Genomic DNA, 16,937 nt, shown 5'->3' with positions numbered 1-16,937 from the left:
CCCCCAGAGGTGGGGAGCTGGGGGGCTGGAACTGGGATCATTTCATGTGTCCTTGTGCTTTGTACTGTGTGTGTGAACTTAACTGAATATGCTACTGTCCAGACCCCCCTTTTTAAATCTTGGCATGACTCTATCCTCCTCAGAGAAGACTTCTCTTATCCTTTCTGAAAAATGCTTTCTCTAGTTTCTTTGATAAAGACAGAGAAGAACTGAAAGGGAAGATAGATAGAGATACCTGCAGCAGCATGCTTCACCACTCGTGAAGTATCTCCCCTGTAGGTGGGGAGCAGGGCCTTGAACCTGTGTCCTTGTGCATGATGATGTGTACATATTGGGCCCTCCCTATTTTTTCATTGCACTTGTCAGCAGCAGATATGACTCCACTTTTGTGTCGCCTCTCTGGTGCCCCCTCCTGGAATGGCAGATGAAGGCTGGGACTAGGTTTATTTCATCAGTTCATCCCCAGAATCTGAATTTAGGGCTTGCCTGACTTTAGCTGCTCAGTGAAGGCCTGTGAAGTCAAGGACTAAATGCCAGAGGATGAAACTGAATAGCTTAAGTTGGTAGTGAGTGAGACACAGTCCTGACTTTTCAGAAGTTCCTGCAGCTTGGTAATTTGTACTGTTACTGTGGTTCCTCCAGCTGGGAGCCCTCCAGCCAAGCAGAAACGTGACTTCTTGAACCTTCTCCCAGTCCAGGCCTGCTCTAGCTGTTCCCTGCTCCTTTCTCTCCACTGCAGCCATAACTGGGGTGCTGCTTCTGATTCCCTGGGTAAGAAGGGCACCCACACAATTGTAAAAGATAGTGACCATGCTGGCAGCCAGCCAAAGCAGCAAAAATGCCCTAAGTCAACACTGAGGATCGAACTCCTTCAGCAGATGGCCCATAGTTACCCACCAGCTGGGTTCTTTTGGGGGTGGGAAGACAGAAAAGTAGTTTTCCACATTGGTTCATCTTTTCTCCATCTGCTTGGCATCTTACTAGAATATGATTTATGAGCTGTGCCGAAAAGCTTGGAAGACTGAGGACTTCAACTGGCTGAATGTCTTGGACATAGGTCCTGGGGGAAATGGGTATGAAATGCAGCATTTGGACCTTAAGCCACAGGCAGGGGGAATGGGCATGTGACCCCGGAGCCTAGCATAGTGCCTGCCACAAAGCATGTCTTTTATGCTTAATTTATTAGAGATAGAAATGGAGATGAAGGGGAGAGATAGAGAGGCATGCCTTTTACTTTTATTAGAGAAATTGAGATGAAAGGGGGGATAGAGAGGCAGAGAGAGAGATACCTGCATTACCACTTCACCACTCATGAAGCTTCCCTCCTGTAAGTGGGAACAGGGGCTTGCACCCAGGTTCTTGTGCATGGTAATGTGTGTGCTCAGCTGAGTGTGCCCACAAAACAGGTCTTCCAATGCAGACATGGATGAGGGATGAAGTACCAACTGTGAGATGAACAGATGTCCTGGCTCCAGTTTGCTGTGCCCCACCCCCAGCTTTTTTTCTCCACCTGCAAAATGGGGTTCAACATCTGCTCCTTTTTTTCTCCCTTACATGGTGCCAGGGAATGAACCAGTGTCTTGTATACCATGTCACTAAGTGACTCCTTGGCCCAATCTTTCTTTAAAAATATTTTTTGTGGGAGTCGGGCTGTAGCGCAGCGGGTTAAGCGCAGGTGGCGCAAAGCACAAGGACCGGCATAAGGATCCCGGTTCGAACCCTGGCTCCCCACCTGCAGGGGAGTCGCTTCACAGGCAGTGAAGCAGGTCTGCAGGTGTCTATCTTTCTTTCCTCCTCTCTGTCTTCCCCTCCTCTCTCCATTTCTCTCTGTCCTATCCAACAATGACAACAACAACAATAACTACAACAATAAAACAAGGGCAACAAAAGGGAATAAATAAAATAAATATTTAAAAAATTTTAAAAATATATATATTTTGTATTTTATTTTTATTAGTGAGAGACACAGAGATAAAAACAGAGAGAGAAATCAGAGAACTGCTCAGCTCTGGCATATAGTGGTGCTGGGGATTGAACCTGGGACCTGGGATCTGAGAGCCTCGGGCATGAAAATCTTTTGAATAACCACTATGCTGTTTCTCCAGCCCTCTGGCCTAATCTTTAATCTGTATTTTTGAGAGATAAAGGAGAGAGAGACAGACAGAGATAGATACAAAGGCCAAAACAATGGTTCATCATCCACAGGGAGTCATTGGTACTGTGCATGATGCTTCCATGTGGTGCTTGGGGCAGATAGAACCCAGAGTCTCAGGAATGGTAAGGTGTGTGCTCTACTCACTGACCCACTTCCATGCCCAACCTGTGACTCTTAAGGCACTTGCAGAAGGAAGCAAGACTAGTAGAGTATGGAATGGTTTTGAACAGAGGTGCCCCAAATCTCTTAGACCCACTGCTTCCCCATCTCTCTCTCTGAACAATGCTGATAGATGTTGAGAACACCGACTCAGAGTTCTGAGAAATGTTCAGATGTCTCCTGGGGGATTCAAGAGAAGGAAGAGGAGGAAGGGGATGGAGTGAAGGAGGTGGGAAAGAGGAATGCTGTTCACCTCAGTAGTTTTAGGATAAAGGTTTACGAAGAGTGTTTCATGTAGTATTGGAAATAAGACTGGGAACCTGGTCCTTAGGCTGAGGATCCCTTGCTGTGTGACTGTGTACAAGTTTCTCGACCTTTCTGGTCCTTATTTTTCCCTCTGCATAAAGTGGGTGTTCTCAGTTGCCCCAGCTTATGGGGTTCTGCAGATGAAACAAAGGTCATTCATTTAACGAGTGTATTTGGACAACTGTGACTCTCTGTGGAAGTCAAGTACTGTGTGTGATGCTAATAGCCGTGACAATGCACCCAGAGCACCTGGGCAAGTCCCTGAAGCACAGTCCTTCTACAGACAGACTGGGTGTGGGCAAGCTCTTCACCCTTCCCCTTCTGGTTTGGGCTGCCACCTGCTGGCAGGAACTAGAACTGCAGCTGCTGCAAAGCCCTCCCTGTGCCTGTGGTCATAGAAACACCACACCTCCCCTCACGCCCAATCAACCTAACTCCATCATTTCTTCTGGGAGGCACGACTGGCACTAAGACAGGAGGGGGTAGAGAAGACAGAGATCCATGTTCTGGGTTCACGAGGGGCTTGCAGGAGTTCCAGATGGTAGGAGTCAGTACCTAGTCTGGTCCCGTTTTCTCCTTGCTGGTCTTCCTCCTTTTCCCACCCCCCAGAGAAAAATCCAAGTCCTGGGAGTGGCATGGAGGAGGGACCTGCTTTGCCTTGTGTGTGGCCCCAGTGTTTGGGGGAAACTTTGATGCTGTGTCCTTAACCTGCCCTACCTCCCCCTCCCCCATCTTGTCTCTGTCTCTTCCTTTTTCTGTCTGAAAAAAGCTGGCCAGAGTGTCAGACCTCTGGAGAGGACAAGAAAAAGAAAATCCACCCCCGCTCTCTTAGTCCACCTGACTCCTGCACCCCCACTCCACCCCACAACTCAGCCCTTGTCCCTGATTGTCTGCCCCTCCTGAGCTGGCTCATGCTATTTCCAAGCCTGGATCGTGATTCCCTCCACCCAGTGCCCAGCAAACTCCCAAGGTTCAGTTCCCAAGGTTCTGTGTGGCTGCTTCCTCCTCCTCCAGGAAGCCTCCCTCGATCCTTTTCCCAGCACAGCCCTTAGTGGAACATCTTGCCTCCTGAGCTGAGCTGTGTCTCCCAGATTCTGAACAGAGGCTGTGCCGGCCTTTCTTTCCCTGCCAGTAGGTGAGTGACGACACACAGTAGGTGATTTGTGGCTGATGGGAGTGGATGTGTGAGTGTCCAGCCTACTAGGCTCAAGCTAAGAGATCTCAGAGGCGTGTTCTCCACTGGAATGCAGGGTGTGTTAAGTTGTGCCTGAACACCCATCATGGGCTGCCTTGCCTTCTCTATCTTTCTCCCTAGCCCTGAGTTTTCTAGAATCATTTTCCTAGTCAGTGGCCTGTGCTGAAGTCTCTAGTTGGGGACTGGGCATCCTCTGGATCTCCTGCTGCTTTCCTCCATCTCTCAGGCCCTGATTTCCAGGGCCAGCAGGGAGGCTATCCTCTGCACTTACCTGGTTACCTTCTGGGGATCAGGGTCTGGAAGGCTCAGGGGGGTTGCCTGTGGGGGTCAGCCTCCTTCCAGAGCAAACACAGCCCTGGAACCCCGGTGGCACCTGCTCCTTTCAGGGAGGCTCATTCAGTTTGGAGGGTGTATCCCAAACAACACAAATACATTTAATATGAGCAGTGCTGGAGAGAGTGACAGCAGTCCCAGCCTTCCACTGGGAGAGAGCATGGGGTCTCAGTGCTTTCTCCCTCTGCTCTGGCCCCTCTCTTGGGGCTCCCACCACTCCAGCCCTGAGCTGGTGCTCCAACTCCCCCCAGGTGGCCAGGAGCCTTGGAGCCTAAAACACCTTCCTGGGCACACAGCCCTCCAGCTCCAGGAGCTCTGGCCAGCCATCGTACTTGTTCTCTTCTGGGTTGTTCTTTAAAAACTAGGGAGAGGGAGAGAGAGAGAGAGATTGAGACTTACCCAGGGAGGCTGTTTTGGGGTCCTACTTGCATCTGTACCATGCTTTGACATTGGAATACACTCTTCACCCCCTCCCAGCCCTGGCCCCTGGGTATAAGCAGGGCGCTCTCCCTTTCTCCTCTAGTGCAAGCTACTTGGACTCCTCTCTTCTCTTCTCTCTTCTCTTTTCTTTTTTCCTTTCTCCCTGTCCCTTCCTTCCTCTCTCTCTCTCTCTCTCTCTCTCTCTCTCTCTCTCTCTCTCTCTCTCTTTCTTTTACCAGAGCACCACTCAGCTCTGGCTCATGATTGTGTGAGGGATTGGAATTGGGACTTGGAGCCTCAGGCATGAAAGTCTCTTTGCACAACCATTATGCCATCTCTCCTGCTTTCTTCTTTTTCTTTTTTTCAAAATTTTTTTTTCATCTGGGTGATTGTTGGGCCTCCATGCCTGCATTTAGAGGTAAGGGAACCAGGTGATAGCATAGTGATCATGCAAAAGTCTTTCATGTTTGAGGCTCACAGATCCCAGGTTCAATCCCCAGCCACCACCATAACCCAGAGTTGAGCAGTGCTCTAGTTAAAAATAGTAATAGAGGGTGAGAGACAAAGAGATAAAAAGGGAGAGAGGGATGGGGGAGGCACTGCTCCACCACTCATGAAGTTTCCCCCATACAGATGCTCCCATATGGTAGCCAGGGGCTTGAACCCAGGTCCTTGCACAGAACAAAGTGTATGCTCTACCTCCCAGCCCTTCTTCCTTATTTTAAAAAAAGAGGGTTGTCCACCAGTGTTTTTCCTGGAGCTCCAGTTCCCCAGAGCCCTTCCCCACTAGGGAAAGAGAAAGACAGTCTGGGAGTATGGATCAACCTGTCAACACCCATGTTCAGCAGGGAAGCAATTACAGAAGCCACACCTCCCACCTTCTGCAACCCACAATGACCTTGGGTCCATACTCCCAGAGGGATAAAGAATAGGAAAGCTATCAGGGAAGGGGATGGGATACAGAGTTCTGGTGGTGGGAATTGTGTGGAGTTGTACCCTCTTATCCTATGGTTTAGTCAATGTTTCCTTTTTATAAACAAAAAATTAAATAAAAAGATAGATCAGATGGGGGTAGATAGCATCATGGTTATACAAAGAGACTCTAATGCCTGAGGCTCCAAAGACTTCAGTGCACCTGGTTGGTGCACATGGTTGGGAACACATATTACAGTGTGCAAGGACCTGGGTTTGAGCCAGGGGAAAAGCTTAGCGAATAATAATGCAGTATTGCAGGTGTCTCTCCCTCTCTGTCACTTCCTTCCCTTTCAATTTCTAGCTGTCTCTATCCAATAAATAAATAAAAATAATTTAACAAAGGGGGGTTGCTTAATATTCTAAATGCATTCTCTTGGGAATGGTCTAGTACAAACTGAGTGAAAGGCAGGCCTCTCAGAGTCCCTTGCCTAGAGTCAGGCCCTGAGCATCTGGCTCTATCTCTGCCCACCCCCCCCCCAACTCCCCAAGCTGATCTGCCTCTTGGGTGATCATTGTAGCCACCAGATTTCTGTCTCAGACTTGCTCCTCTTCCACAGTCCTCTCTCTCTTCTTATTCTCCTCCTCCTTTCTTTCCCCCTTCTTTTTTTTATACCAGAGCACTGCTCAGCTCTAGCTTTCGGTGATGCAGGGGATTAAACCTGGGACTTTGAAGCCTCAGGCATGACAATTTGTTTGCCTACCCCTGCCCCAGTATTCATTCTCCATGCTCTGAAATATATTATGCACTCTCATTTTAAGCACATGGGCCTTTGTGGAAGCAGGAAGCAACATGCGAAGTGCACCTATATTTCTGAGGCCTGAGAAGTTGGTTACACCCTCCCAGACCTTGGGCACTAGCCTGTGAGGTAAGATGGAAATGGCACCTGTGATTCTGAGTGTTGAGTAGGACTCCTGGGGTGGTTTGCTCAGGTGTGGTTGCACAGAGCAGATGCCCACTGAAGGCCAGTCTTTTTTGTTACCGCTCTTATACTTTAGCCTCCCATGGCTCCCTACTGCCACCAGGACATAACCCACTCTCTCTAGTGGACCAGTCTGTTTGGATCATGGGTGTGTGGTAAGTAGGTCTCTGCCTCAGGGTTTAGGCAGCGTGGGGCCAGCCTGCTTCAGGCTGGGCCTAGAGGGGCTCTGAGCTGGGGTCATGCTGCCAGGGACAGTATGATCTGGAGTCCTCCAGCCCTTCACGGACTCCTCTTTCTTCTTGTGAGTGCTCCTCAAACTCCTCTGCTTGGGGGGCGGTTGTGTATTGTGACTGTGGATCCCCTTATTCTGAACCCCTTCTCCAGGAGATTCACTTGTGCAAACACCCTGCCAACAGTGAACTCAAAGTGCCTTGGGAGTCACCTACCCCTTTCACCTTTTTTTTCATTTTTTAAAAAATATTTATTTATTCCCTTTTGTTGCCCTTGATGTTTTATTGTTGCAGTTATTATTGTTGTCCTTGTTGGATAGGACAGAGAGAAATGGAGAGAGGAGGGGAAGACAGAGAGGGGGAGAGAAAGATAGACACCTGCAGACCTGTTTCACCACTTGTGAAGCGGCAGGTGGAGAGCCAGAGGCTCGAACCAGGATCCTTATGCCAGTCCTAGCAATTCTCACCATGTATGCTTAACCCTTTTTTTTTTATGAAGTACCATAAAATATACCCAAGAGGATTCTGGGGCAAGATGGCGGACTGAGAAGCTACTAGCAGCGTGTGCTCTGATCACATCTGGAAACGGTAGGATTTTCTGCCTTTAGCAGGCCAGTCAATAATTATAGTCACTAGAAAGGTGACTATAATTTAATTTGGGTTAAGAATTAGAGTAAAGGTGGCACGGACTAGCGGGCGGGCTGCTCCAGACTTCCCAGGTGGCGGTGGGCAAGGTGGGTGCGCCGGGCATTGTCCTCCGCCCGGGAAGGCGGCTCCTCCGCCAGTTGCAGAGTGCTGCTGGGCGGCCGGCAGAGGACCCAGAGGGAGCAATATAGCTCGGGGGCTTTCTCTTGGGAGTCTCCAGGGACCACCGCAACCCTGAGGGTGGATCCAAAGACTTCTTAAGTATAACTCTCATTGGATCAAAGGACTTGGAGCTAGTTTTCATTTTCGAGAAATCCTTTAAAAATGTCTGGAGGGGGGGGGTTTCCCAGAAGATGTTGGACTGAGAAGCTGCTAGCCGCTGAGCTCCAAACACATCCCCTGGAAACAATAGGATTTTCTGCCTTTAGCAGGCCAGCCAATAAGGTGTCATAGTGGTGACAAGGAGATGACTATAACTTAATTTGGGTTAAGAATTAGAGTAGGGGAAAAAAATTCTTTTTTCTTCATTTCAATTTTCAAGCATACCTCCCCCGCCCCCCCCCCCCCCCGCCACAAGCAGTCCCTGGGGACCAGCTCCTAGCAGGATACCCCACACCACCAAACAGGGTGCTCTTTTGAATTCACTGATACACATTTGGAAGTTCCTTGCACTGCTCTTTAATTACAACTCTTTTTCTTATCTTCTCCCTTTTCTCTCTCTTCTCTCTCTCTCTCTTTCTTTTTTTTTTTTAAATCTTGTCATACACTTCTTCCTTCTTCTTTGCCTTTCTGAATTTGTGAATTTTTTGGGGGAAGAAATCTGACTCAGAGTGGACTCTATATGTGTGTATCTCTGCTCTAGTTCCCTTTACCCTCTTGTTACCCCTAGAATATACAGTGGATAGTAGATTTGCATAACTGTCTATTCTTGCTATCATTTCTTTCTTTTCTCTTTCTTCACTGGGATTTGGTTACTATTTTTTCACGGACTGAAGAAATTGTTTGGCTAACTGGTAACCATTAAACTACTTCAATACTTACTTCAGTTGCTACTGTAATTCTGGAGGTTGGTGAGTGCAATTGTCATAAAGGTATTTAGTACAGTGTTACTTGTACTCAAGACACAACAACTGAGGAACAACAGAGCATAAAAAAAGAAAGAAACACATAAATAAAAAAAATGGGTAGATCAAAAACAAATAAAACTGCTACTCCAATGAATGAAGACAAGAGCCCAGAAGAAACTACAAATCAGCCAGAAGTAACCATAGATAAGAAAAGTATGCAAGCAATAATAAACTTATTAATCACAGAAATGAAAACAACATTGGAGGAAAGGAATGGCAGTATTAGGGAAACAACAGTTGAGACTCCCAAGGAAAATACTGATTATCTGGTGGCAATTAGAGAACTGAAAGCTGAAATAGTTGTAATGAAGAAAGAAGCTGAGGCAAGGGAAAGCAGACTAACAGAAGCAGAAAACAGAATTAGTCAGACAGAGGATGAGTTAGAGAAAACAAAGAAAGAGGTGAAAGAGCTTAAGAAGAGATTGAGAGACACTGAAAACAACAACAGAGACATATGGGATGATCTCAAAAGAAGTAACATTCGTATAATTGGCCTGCCAGAGGAAGAAAGAGAGGAAGGGGAAGCAAACATCCTAGAGGAAATATTACAAGAAAACTTCCCAGACCTGAATAACAGAAAGGATATAAAGGTTCAAGAGGCCCAGAGAGTACCAAACAGAATCAACCCAGACCTGAAGACACCAAGACACATCATAGTCACAATGAGAAGAAGTAAGGATAAAGAAAGGATCCAAAAGGCTGCAAGAAAGAAACAAAAAGTCACATATAAGGGAAAACCCATAAGATTATCTGCAGACTTCTCCACTCAAACTCTAAAAGCCAGAAGGGAGTGGCAAGATATCTATGGAGCCCTGAATGAAAAAGGGTTTCAACCAAGGATAATATATCCTGCTAGATTTTCATTCAAACTAGATGGAGGGATCAAAACCTTCTTAGGTAAACAACAGTTAAAGGAGGCAACCATCACCAAATCAGCCCTGAAAGAGGATCTGAAAGACCTCTTATAAACAAGAACATCAGTATAATACTTGCAATATATCAGAGCAAATAAATTTTTTTGAACAATGGCACTACAATATATTAAATCCATAATATCAATAAATGTCAATGGCTTAAACTCACCCATCAAAAGGCACAGGGTGGGGGGATGAATCAGAAAACATAACCCAACCATATGCTGCTTGCAAGAATCCCATCTGTCACAACAAGATAAACACAGACTTAAAGTGAAAGGATGGAAGACTATCATACAGGCTAACGGACCACAAAAAAGGGCAGGAACAGCCATTCTCATCTCAGACATGATAGATTTTAAATTAAATAAAGTAATAAAAGACAGGCAAGGACATTACATAATGATTAGAGGATCAATCAGCCAAGAAGACTTAACAATTATTAACATCTATGCACCCAACGAGGGACCATCTAAATACACTAAGCATCTACTGAAAGAATTTCAAAAATACATCAATAGTAATACAATAATAGTGGGAGACTTCAATACCCCACTCTCACACTTAGACAGATCAACAAAGCAGAGAACCAATAAAGATACAAGAGAATTGAATGAAGAGATCGACACACTAGACCTCTTGGACATTTTCAGACTCCTCCACCCCAAAAAACTGGAATAGACCTTCTTTTCAAATCCACATAACACATATTTAAGGATAGACCACATGTTAGGCCACAAAGACAGCACCAATAAATTCAAGAGCATTGAAATCATCCCAAGTATCTTCTCAGACCACAGTGGAGTAAAACTAACATTTAACAACAAACGGAAAATTATTAAAAGACACAGAATTTGGAAACTAAACAACATGCTCCTTAAGAACCACTGGGTCAGAGACTCACTCAAGCAGGAAATTCAAATGTTCCTGGAAACTAATGAAAATGAAGACACAACCTATAAAATATTTGGGACACAGCTAAAGCAGTACTGAGAGGGAAACTTATAGCCATACAATCACATATTAAACACCAAGAAGAAGCTCAAATGAATGACCTTACTGCTCACCTCAAGGACTTAGAGGAAGAGGAACAAAGGAACCCTAAAGCAACCAGAAGGACAGAAATCACTAAAGTTAGAGCAGAAATAAACAACATTGAAAATAAAAGAACCATACAAAAGATCAATGAAGCCAAATGTTGGTTCTTTGAAAGATTAAACAAAATTGACAACCCCCTAGCCAGATTCACCAAACAAAAAAGAGAGAAGACTCAAATTAATAGAATTGTAAACGATGGAGGAGATATCACAACTGACACCACAGAAATCCAGAGAATCCTGCGAAACTTCTATAAAGAACTATATGCCACCAAGCTAGAGAATCTGGAAGAAATGGAACAATTCCTAGAAACCTTTGCACTTCCAAAACTGAACCAAGAAGAACTACAAAATCTAAATGCACCAATCACAGACAAAGAAATTGAAACCGTTATTAAGAATCTCCCCAACAACAAAAGTCCTGGACCAGATGGCTTCACAAACGAATTCTACAAAACTTTCAGGAAACAGTTAATACCCATACTTCTTAAACTATTCCATAAGACTGAAGAAACAGGAATACTCCCTTCCACCTTTTATGAAGCCAACATCACCCTGATACCAAAAGCTGATAGGGACAGAACAAAAAAGGAAAACTACAGACCAATATCTCTGATGAACATAGATGCCAAAATATTAAACAAGATCTTGGCCAACCGGATACAGCAACACATCAAAAAGGTTGTTCATCATGACCAAGTGGGATTCATCCCAGGAATGCAAGGCTGGTTCAACATCTGTAAGTCAATCAATGTCATTCACCACATCAATAAAAGCAAAGCCAAAAACCACATGATTATCTCAATAGATGCAGAGAAAGCCTTTGACAAAATCCAACACCCATTCATGCTCAAAACTCTACAAAAAATGGGAATAGATGGGAAATTCCTCAAGATAGTGGAGTGTATATATAGCAAACCTACAGCCAACATCATACTCAATGGACATAAGCTGAAAGCATTCCCCCTCAGATCGGGGACTAGACAGGGCTGTCCACTGTCACAGTTACTCTTCAACATAGTATTGGAAGTTCTTGCCATAGCAATCAGGCAAGAGAAAGAAATCAAAGGAATACAGATTGGAAGGGAGGAAGTCAAGCTCTCACTATTTGCAGATGATATGATAGTATACATAGAAAGACCTAAAGAATCCAGTAGAAAATTACTGGAAGTTATTAGGCAATATAGCAAGGTATCAGGCTACAAAATCAATGTACAAAAATCAGTGGCATTTCTTTATGCAAACACTAAATCTGAAGAAGAAGACATCCAGAAATCACTCCCATTTACTGTTTCAGCAAAATCAATCAAATACCTAGGAATAAAGTTGACCAAAGAAGTGAAAGACTTGTATGCTGAAAACTATGAGTCGCTACTCAAGGAAATAGAAACTGATACCAAGAAATGGAAAGATATCCCATGCTCATGGATTAAAAGAATAAATATCATCAAAATGAATATTCTCCCCAGAGCCATATACAAATTTAATGCAATACCCATCAAAGTTCCACCAAGCTTCTTTAAGAGAATAAAACAAACACTACAATCATTTATCTGGAACCTGAAAACACCTAGAATTGCCAAAACCATCTTAAGGAAAAGAAACAGAAATGGAGGCATCACACTCCCGGATCTCTAACTATATTATAAAGCCATCATCATCAAAACAGCATGGTACTGGAATAAAAATAGGCACACAGACCAGTGGAACAGAATTGAAAGCCCAGACGTAAATCCCAACACCTATGGGCATCTAATCTTTGATAAGGGGGCCCAAAGGATTAAATGGAAAAAGGAGGCTCTCTTCAATAAATGGTGCTGGGAAAACTGGGTTGAAACATGCAGAAGAATGAAATTGAACCACTTTATCTCACCAGAAACAAAAATCAACTCCAGATGGATCAAAGACCTAGATGTCAGACCAGAAACAATCAAATACTTAGAGGAAAACATTGATAAAACACTTTCCCACCTACACCTCAAGGACATCTTTGATGAAACAAACCCAATTGCAAGAAAGACTAAAGCAGAAACAAACCAATGGGACTACATCAAATTGAAAAGCTTCTGCACATTCAAAGAAACTATTAAACAAACAGAGAGACCCCTCACAGAATGGGAGAAGATCTTCACATGCCTTACATCAGACAAGAAACTAATCACCAAAATATATAAAGAGCTCAGCAAACTTAGCACCAAAAAAGCAGATGACCCCATCTGAAAATGGGCAGAGGATATGAACAAAACATTCACCTCAGAGGAGATCCAAAAGGCTAACAAACATATGAAAAACTGCTCTAGGTCACTGATTGTCAGAGAAATGCAAATTAAGACAACACTAAGATACCACCTCACTCCTGTAAGAATAGCATACATCAAAAAGGACAGCAGCAACAAATGCTGGAGAGGATGTGGGGACAGAGGAACCCTTTTACATTGCTGGTGGGAATGTAAATTGGTACAGCCTCTGTGGAGAGCAGTCTGGAAAACTCTCAGAAGGCTAGACATGGACCTTCCATATGATCCAGTAATTCCTCTCCTGGGGTTATACCCCAAGGACTCCATAACACCCAACCAAAAAGAGGTGTGTACTCCTATGTTCATAGCAGCACAATTCATAGTAGCTAAAACCTGGAAGCAACCCAGGTGCCCAACAACAGATGAGTGGCTGAGAAAGCTGTGGTAATATACACAATGGAATAGTATGCAGCTATCAAGAACAATGAACCCACCTTCTCTGACCCATCTTGGACAGAGCTAGAAGGAATTATGTTAAGTGAACTAAGTCAGAAAGATAAAGATGAATATGGGATGATCCCACTCATCAACAGAAGTTGAGTAAGAAGATCTGAAAGGGAAACTAAAAGCAGGACCTGATCAAATTGTAAGTAGGGCACCAAAGTAAAAACCCAGTGGTGAGGGGTAGACATGTAGCTTCCTGGGCCAGTGGGGGGTGGGAGTGGGCAGGAGGGATGGGTCACAGTCCTTTGGTGGTGGGAATGAATGGTGTTTATGTACACTCCTAGCAAAATGTAGACATATAAGTCAGTAGTTAATTAATATGAGAGGGGGAAAATCAATTGTATGTCTCAAAGTTTCTCAAAACACAAACTGAATCCTTTTAATATATAGGCTGTGTATTTGATATGCAGACTCTCTCAAAAGCCTAGACCAAGTAGATTAGAAGCATCCAATAGCACAGCTATATACAAGATACTGGATACTGTACAGCAAACCATAACAAAAGGACTTTTCAAAGTTAACCCAATTAACAAATAATGTGATGATAACATTAACTATCGATTGTCTTTTTGAACCCTAAGACAGCAGGAACCTCACATCTCCACTATAGGAGCCCCTACTTCCCCCAGTCCTGGAACCCTTGGATAGGGCCCACTTTCCCGTATGCATCTCCCAATCCAAACCAAATAATATTGCATCCGCCGATCACAACCTAACCAACGCAACGATTGCCACCTCAACATGCTTCAGCTCAGACTGTGTCCAGAGACTTCATGTGTGGAATGACAACCCTTCAGCTTCATTACTCAGGTGAGACATTTCCTTTTATAGTACACTCTAATTTCATCTCAGGTAGTTCACTTTCTAACAAAGTCCCATAACCTAGATATACACCAGTTTCTGTGAGAGAGAGCTTATGTTCACACGTATCCATAAACTACTGCTAAATATATACCTGAAAGCAGTAGTACACTAGAGTTTGCAGTGAGTACCTCCCTAACACTTCCTCTCCACTATTCCAAGCTTGGGATCCATGATTGCTCAACAAATTGTTTGGCTTCATATGTTAACTCTTTCAATCACCAGGTTCCAGATGCCACCAGGATGCTGGCCAGGCTTCCCTGGATTGAAGACCCCACCAATGTGTCCTGGAGCTCAGCTTCCCCAGAGACACACCTTACTAGGGAAAGAGAGAGGCAGACTGGGAGTATGGACCGACCAGTCAACGCCCATGTTCAGCGGGGAAGCAATTACAGAAGCCAGACCTTCTACCTTCTGCAACCCTCAATGACCCTGGGTCCATGCTCCCATAGGGATAGAGAATGGGAAAGCTATCACGGGGGGGGGCGGTTATGGAGATTGGGTGTTGGGAATTGTGTGGAGTTATACCCCTCCTACCTTATGTTTTTGTTCATTAATCCTTTCTTAAATAAAAAATTAAAAAAAAAAAGAGGTAAAAAATATATATATACCCAAGGCCTTGTATATGTGTGATATTGCTGAGCAGCCTTCCCACAGTGGGGGGGGGGGGGAGAGAGAGAGAGAGAGAGAATTAAGACCAAAGCTCCAATTCATACCCACATGTTTTTATTTATGGGTGTGTGATGACTCCTAAAGACACTCATATCCTAAAATTTTTCTCTCATTTTTTTACAAGCCTCTTACAATTTTAACGCTTGACCTGCCATAGTGAGAGCACTTTACTGGCTCCTGCGTTGTTTAATTAAGATCCTGCTATTCAGACTTTTAAGATTAATTCCCATTGATAGAAGTCAATGCTCTCTGGCAGATTGATGTAACTCACCTGCCCATGTTTGGTAAACAAAAATATATATTTTTCTTCTCAATTGGTACTTTTTCTAAATTTATGTGGGCTACAGCTCAAACAAGAAAAAGCTCAAAAACCTTATGGGCCATATGCTCTCCTGCTTTGCTTCAATAGACATATCCATTCCATGTATTTTTGTTTCCTTTAGAACATTATTATTACAGTATTCCCAGAACTATAACCCTTAAGCTCAATTAAATAAAAAAAGAAGGGGAATGCACCCCCCCCAATATTCAGCTGGCTAAAGTGTCAATGAAGTAACTATACTAAACCTTCTTAATATTTACAAAAATTCAAATTGTCCATCTATTATATCTCATTGGCAAAGCAACCCACTCTTCCAGTCATAGAGACATTTTTTTTCTTTTTTTCAACACTGGATGTCTATATTTGTTTTTCTTTTACTATCGTGGATGTCATTATTGGTCTTAGAAAATCCAGAGTCCCTGTTGGCAAGTCCTTACCATAAAGGACACCATGCCAGTATATGCTCCAGCTAACCTCACCAGCCTATCCAAGTCTTCTCTTTCTGCTGACCTACCACCTCTGACTTCAGTTCCTCTTTATACAGAAGCCATTGGCTCTGACTTCATTCTTACATGTTTATTGACCTCTCACTTTTCTCCCAATGTTCCTCGATGTTCAAGGAACCTCACCTTGACTTCTAATGTGTATGCACCTCCTTTGTTTGTGTTTTGGTGCAACACCCCCCTATATTTTCGTGTCAGTTTTTCTCTACCTGGTCCTTGCCTCCTAGTTTCGCTTGTTCCACAGCTGACCCTCTATGAAGAAGAAGAATTTCATCAGATGGCACTGACCCACCAGAGGACCAGATGTGCTGTTTCTTCCTCTGGACATCACATCAACTGACTGCTCCCCTTAGACTTGTTGGTGAACTTTGGGATAATCTCTCTATGCTGCTGGACACATTGAAAATCAACTTTAATAGTCCATTTGACTTTACCTCTGACAGCTTGAAGCCTCTCCAGAGACAGATAAACTCCCTTGCTAAGGTGGTACTCCAGAACCGCCATAATTTGGACTTGATTTATGCAGAACAGTGTGACCTTTGTCTAGCATTGCAGGAAGAATGTGTTTTTTCATAAATTAAACTAGATTTGTAGAATGAAATGTCAATATCTTGCACAAACTTAGCCTTGATATTAAGAATTCCTTTTCCCCTTTCAATACTAACTCTTGGTTTTCTTCTTTAACTGCTTGGCTTCTGCCTCTCCTAGGCCCTTTGCTAGCTATTATAGTTCTATTGCTGATTGCTTCTTGCCTCATTAAATTCCTCAAGAAATGCATACATGACATCATACATGTTACAGTGCAGAGGGTCCCTGTTCACCCTTACACTCGTATTCCTTTAGAGGAAATAAATGCTCTGACACTGATCCATAAACACTGTTCATTAATTAAAGAAATAAGGAGGAGATGTTGGGACTATGTGTAAGCCTGATAGAGCTTAGGGAGAACTACCCCCATCCTTGGATGGAGGTCTGAGAAGATAACCTCTTGGTGAGTCGCTCTCAACCGAGGTGAGCAAAAGGGGGGAAATTCAGACTTTGTTCTTTCCTTCTTGACTCTCAGGCCCACAGAAACTCCAGTACTTCCCTCCATTAACTGCATGCCACATGGCCACAGATTCACTTATTCAAAGTCACCTTCTTATCACAGAAGAACACACCTTATCACACACTCCTAGCAGTGCACTCTGATGTCCTAAATTTGCATCAAACCTTGCTTATCTTCTCTCTATTTTGCCTTAACTGGTTCAACCCCTCTCCTCCCCTAAAACGCCTTTGGGTAATTAAATGCCTGCATCAGGAGACTAATTATCTTGACCTTTATGTATCTGCATCAATTCCTGTATTGGGGCAAGCTGACCT

The 16,937-nt window shown here is 43.9% G+C and overlaps 1 protein-coding gene across 2 annotated transcripts in view; it reads right to left on the bottom strand.

Annotated features, from left to right (window-relative positions):
- Positions 1-4,234: 4,234 nt before the first annotated feature.
- Positions 4,235-16,937, bottom strand: part of FAM3D (FAM3 metabolism regulating signaling molecule D) — a 37,603-nt gene continuing 24,900 nt past the window's right edge. For both annotated transcript variants that reach the window (XM_007537471.2, XM_060202419.1), the window contains one exon: positions 4,235-4,509. In XM_007537471.2, the coding sequence (XP_007537533.1) occupies positions 4,420-4,509 (90 nt within the window). In that variant the 3' untranslated portion in view covers positions 4,235-4,419. The remainder of the gene's footprint in view (positions 4,510-16,937) is intronic.

The sequence above is a fragment of the Erinaceus europaeus genome, chromosome 12, assembly GCF_950295315.1.
Source record: "Erinaceus europaeus chromosome 12, mEriEur2.1, whole genome shotgun sequence".
NCBI classification, from domain to species: Eukaryota; Metazoa; Chordata; class Mammalia; order Eulipotyphla; family Erinaceidae; genus Erinaceus; species Erinaceus europaeus.
This window is presented reverse-complemented; position numbering and strand designations above follow the sequence as displayed.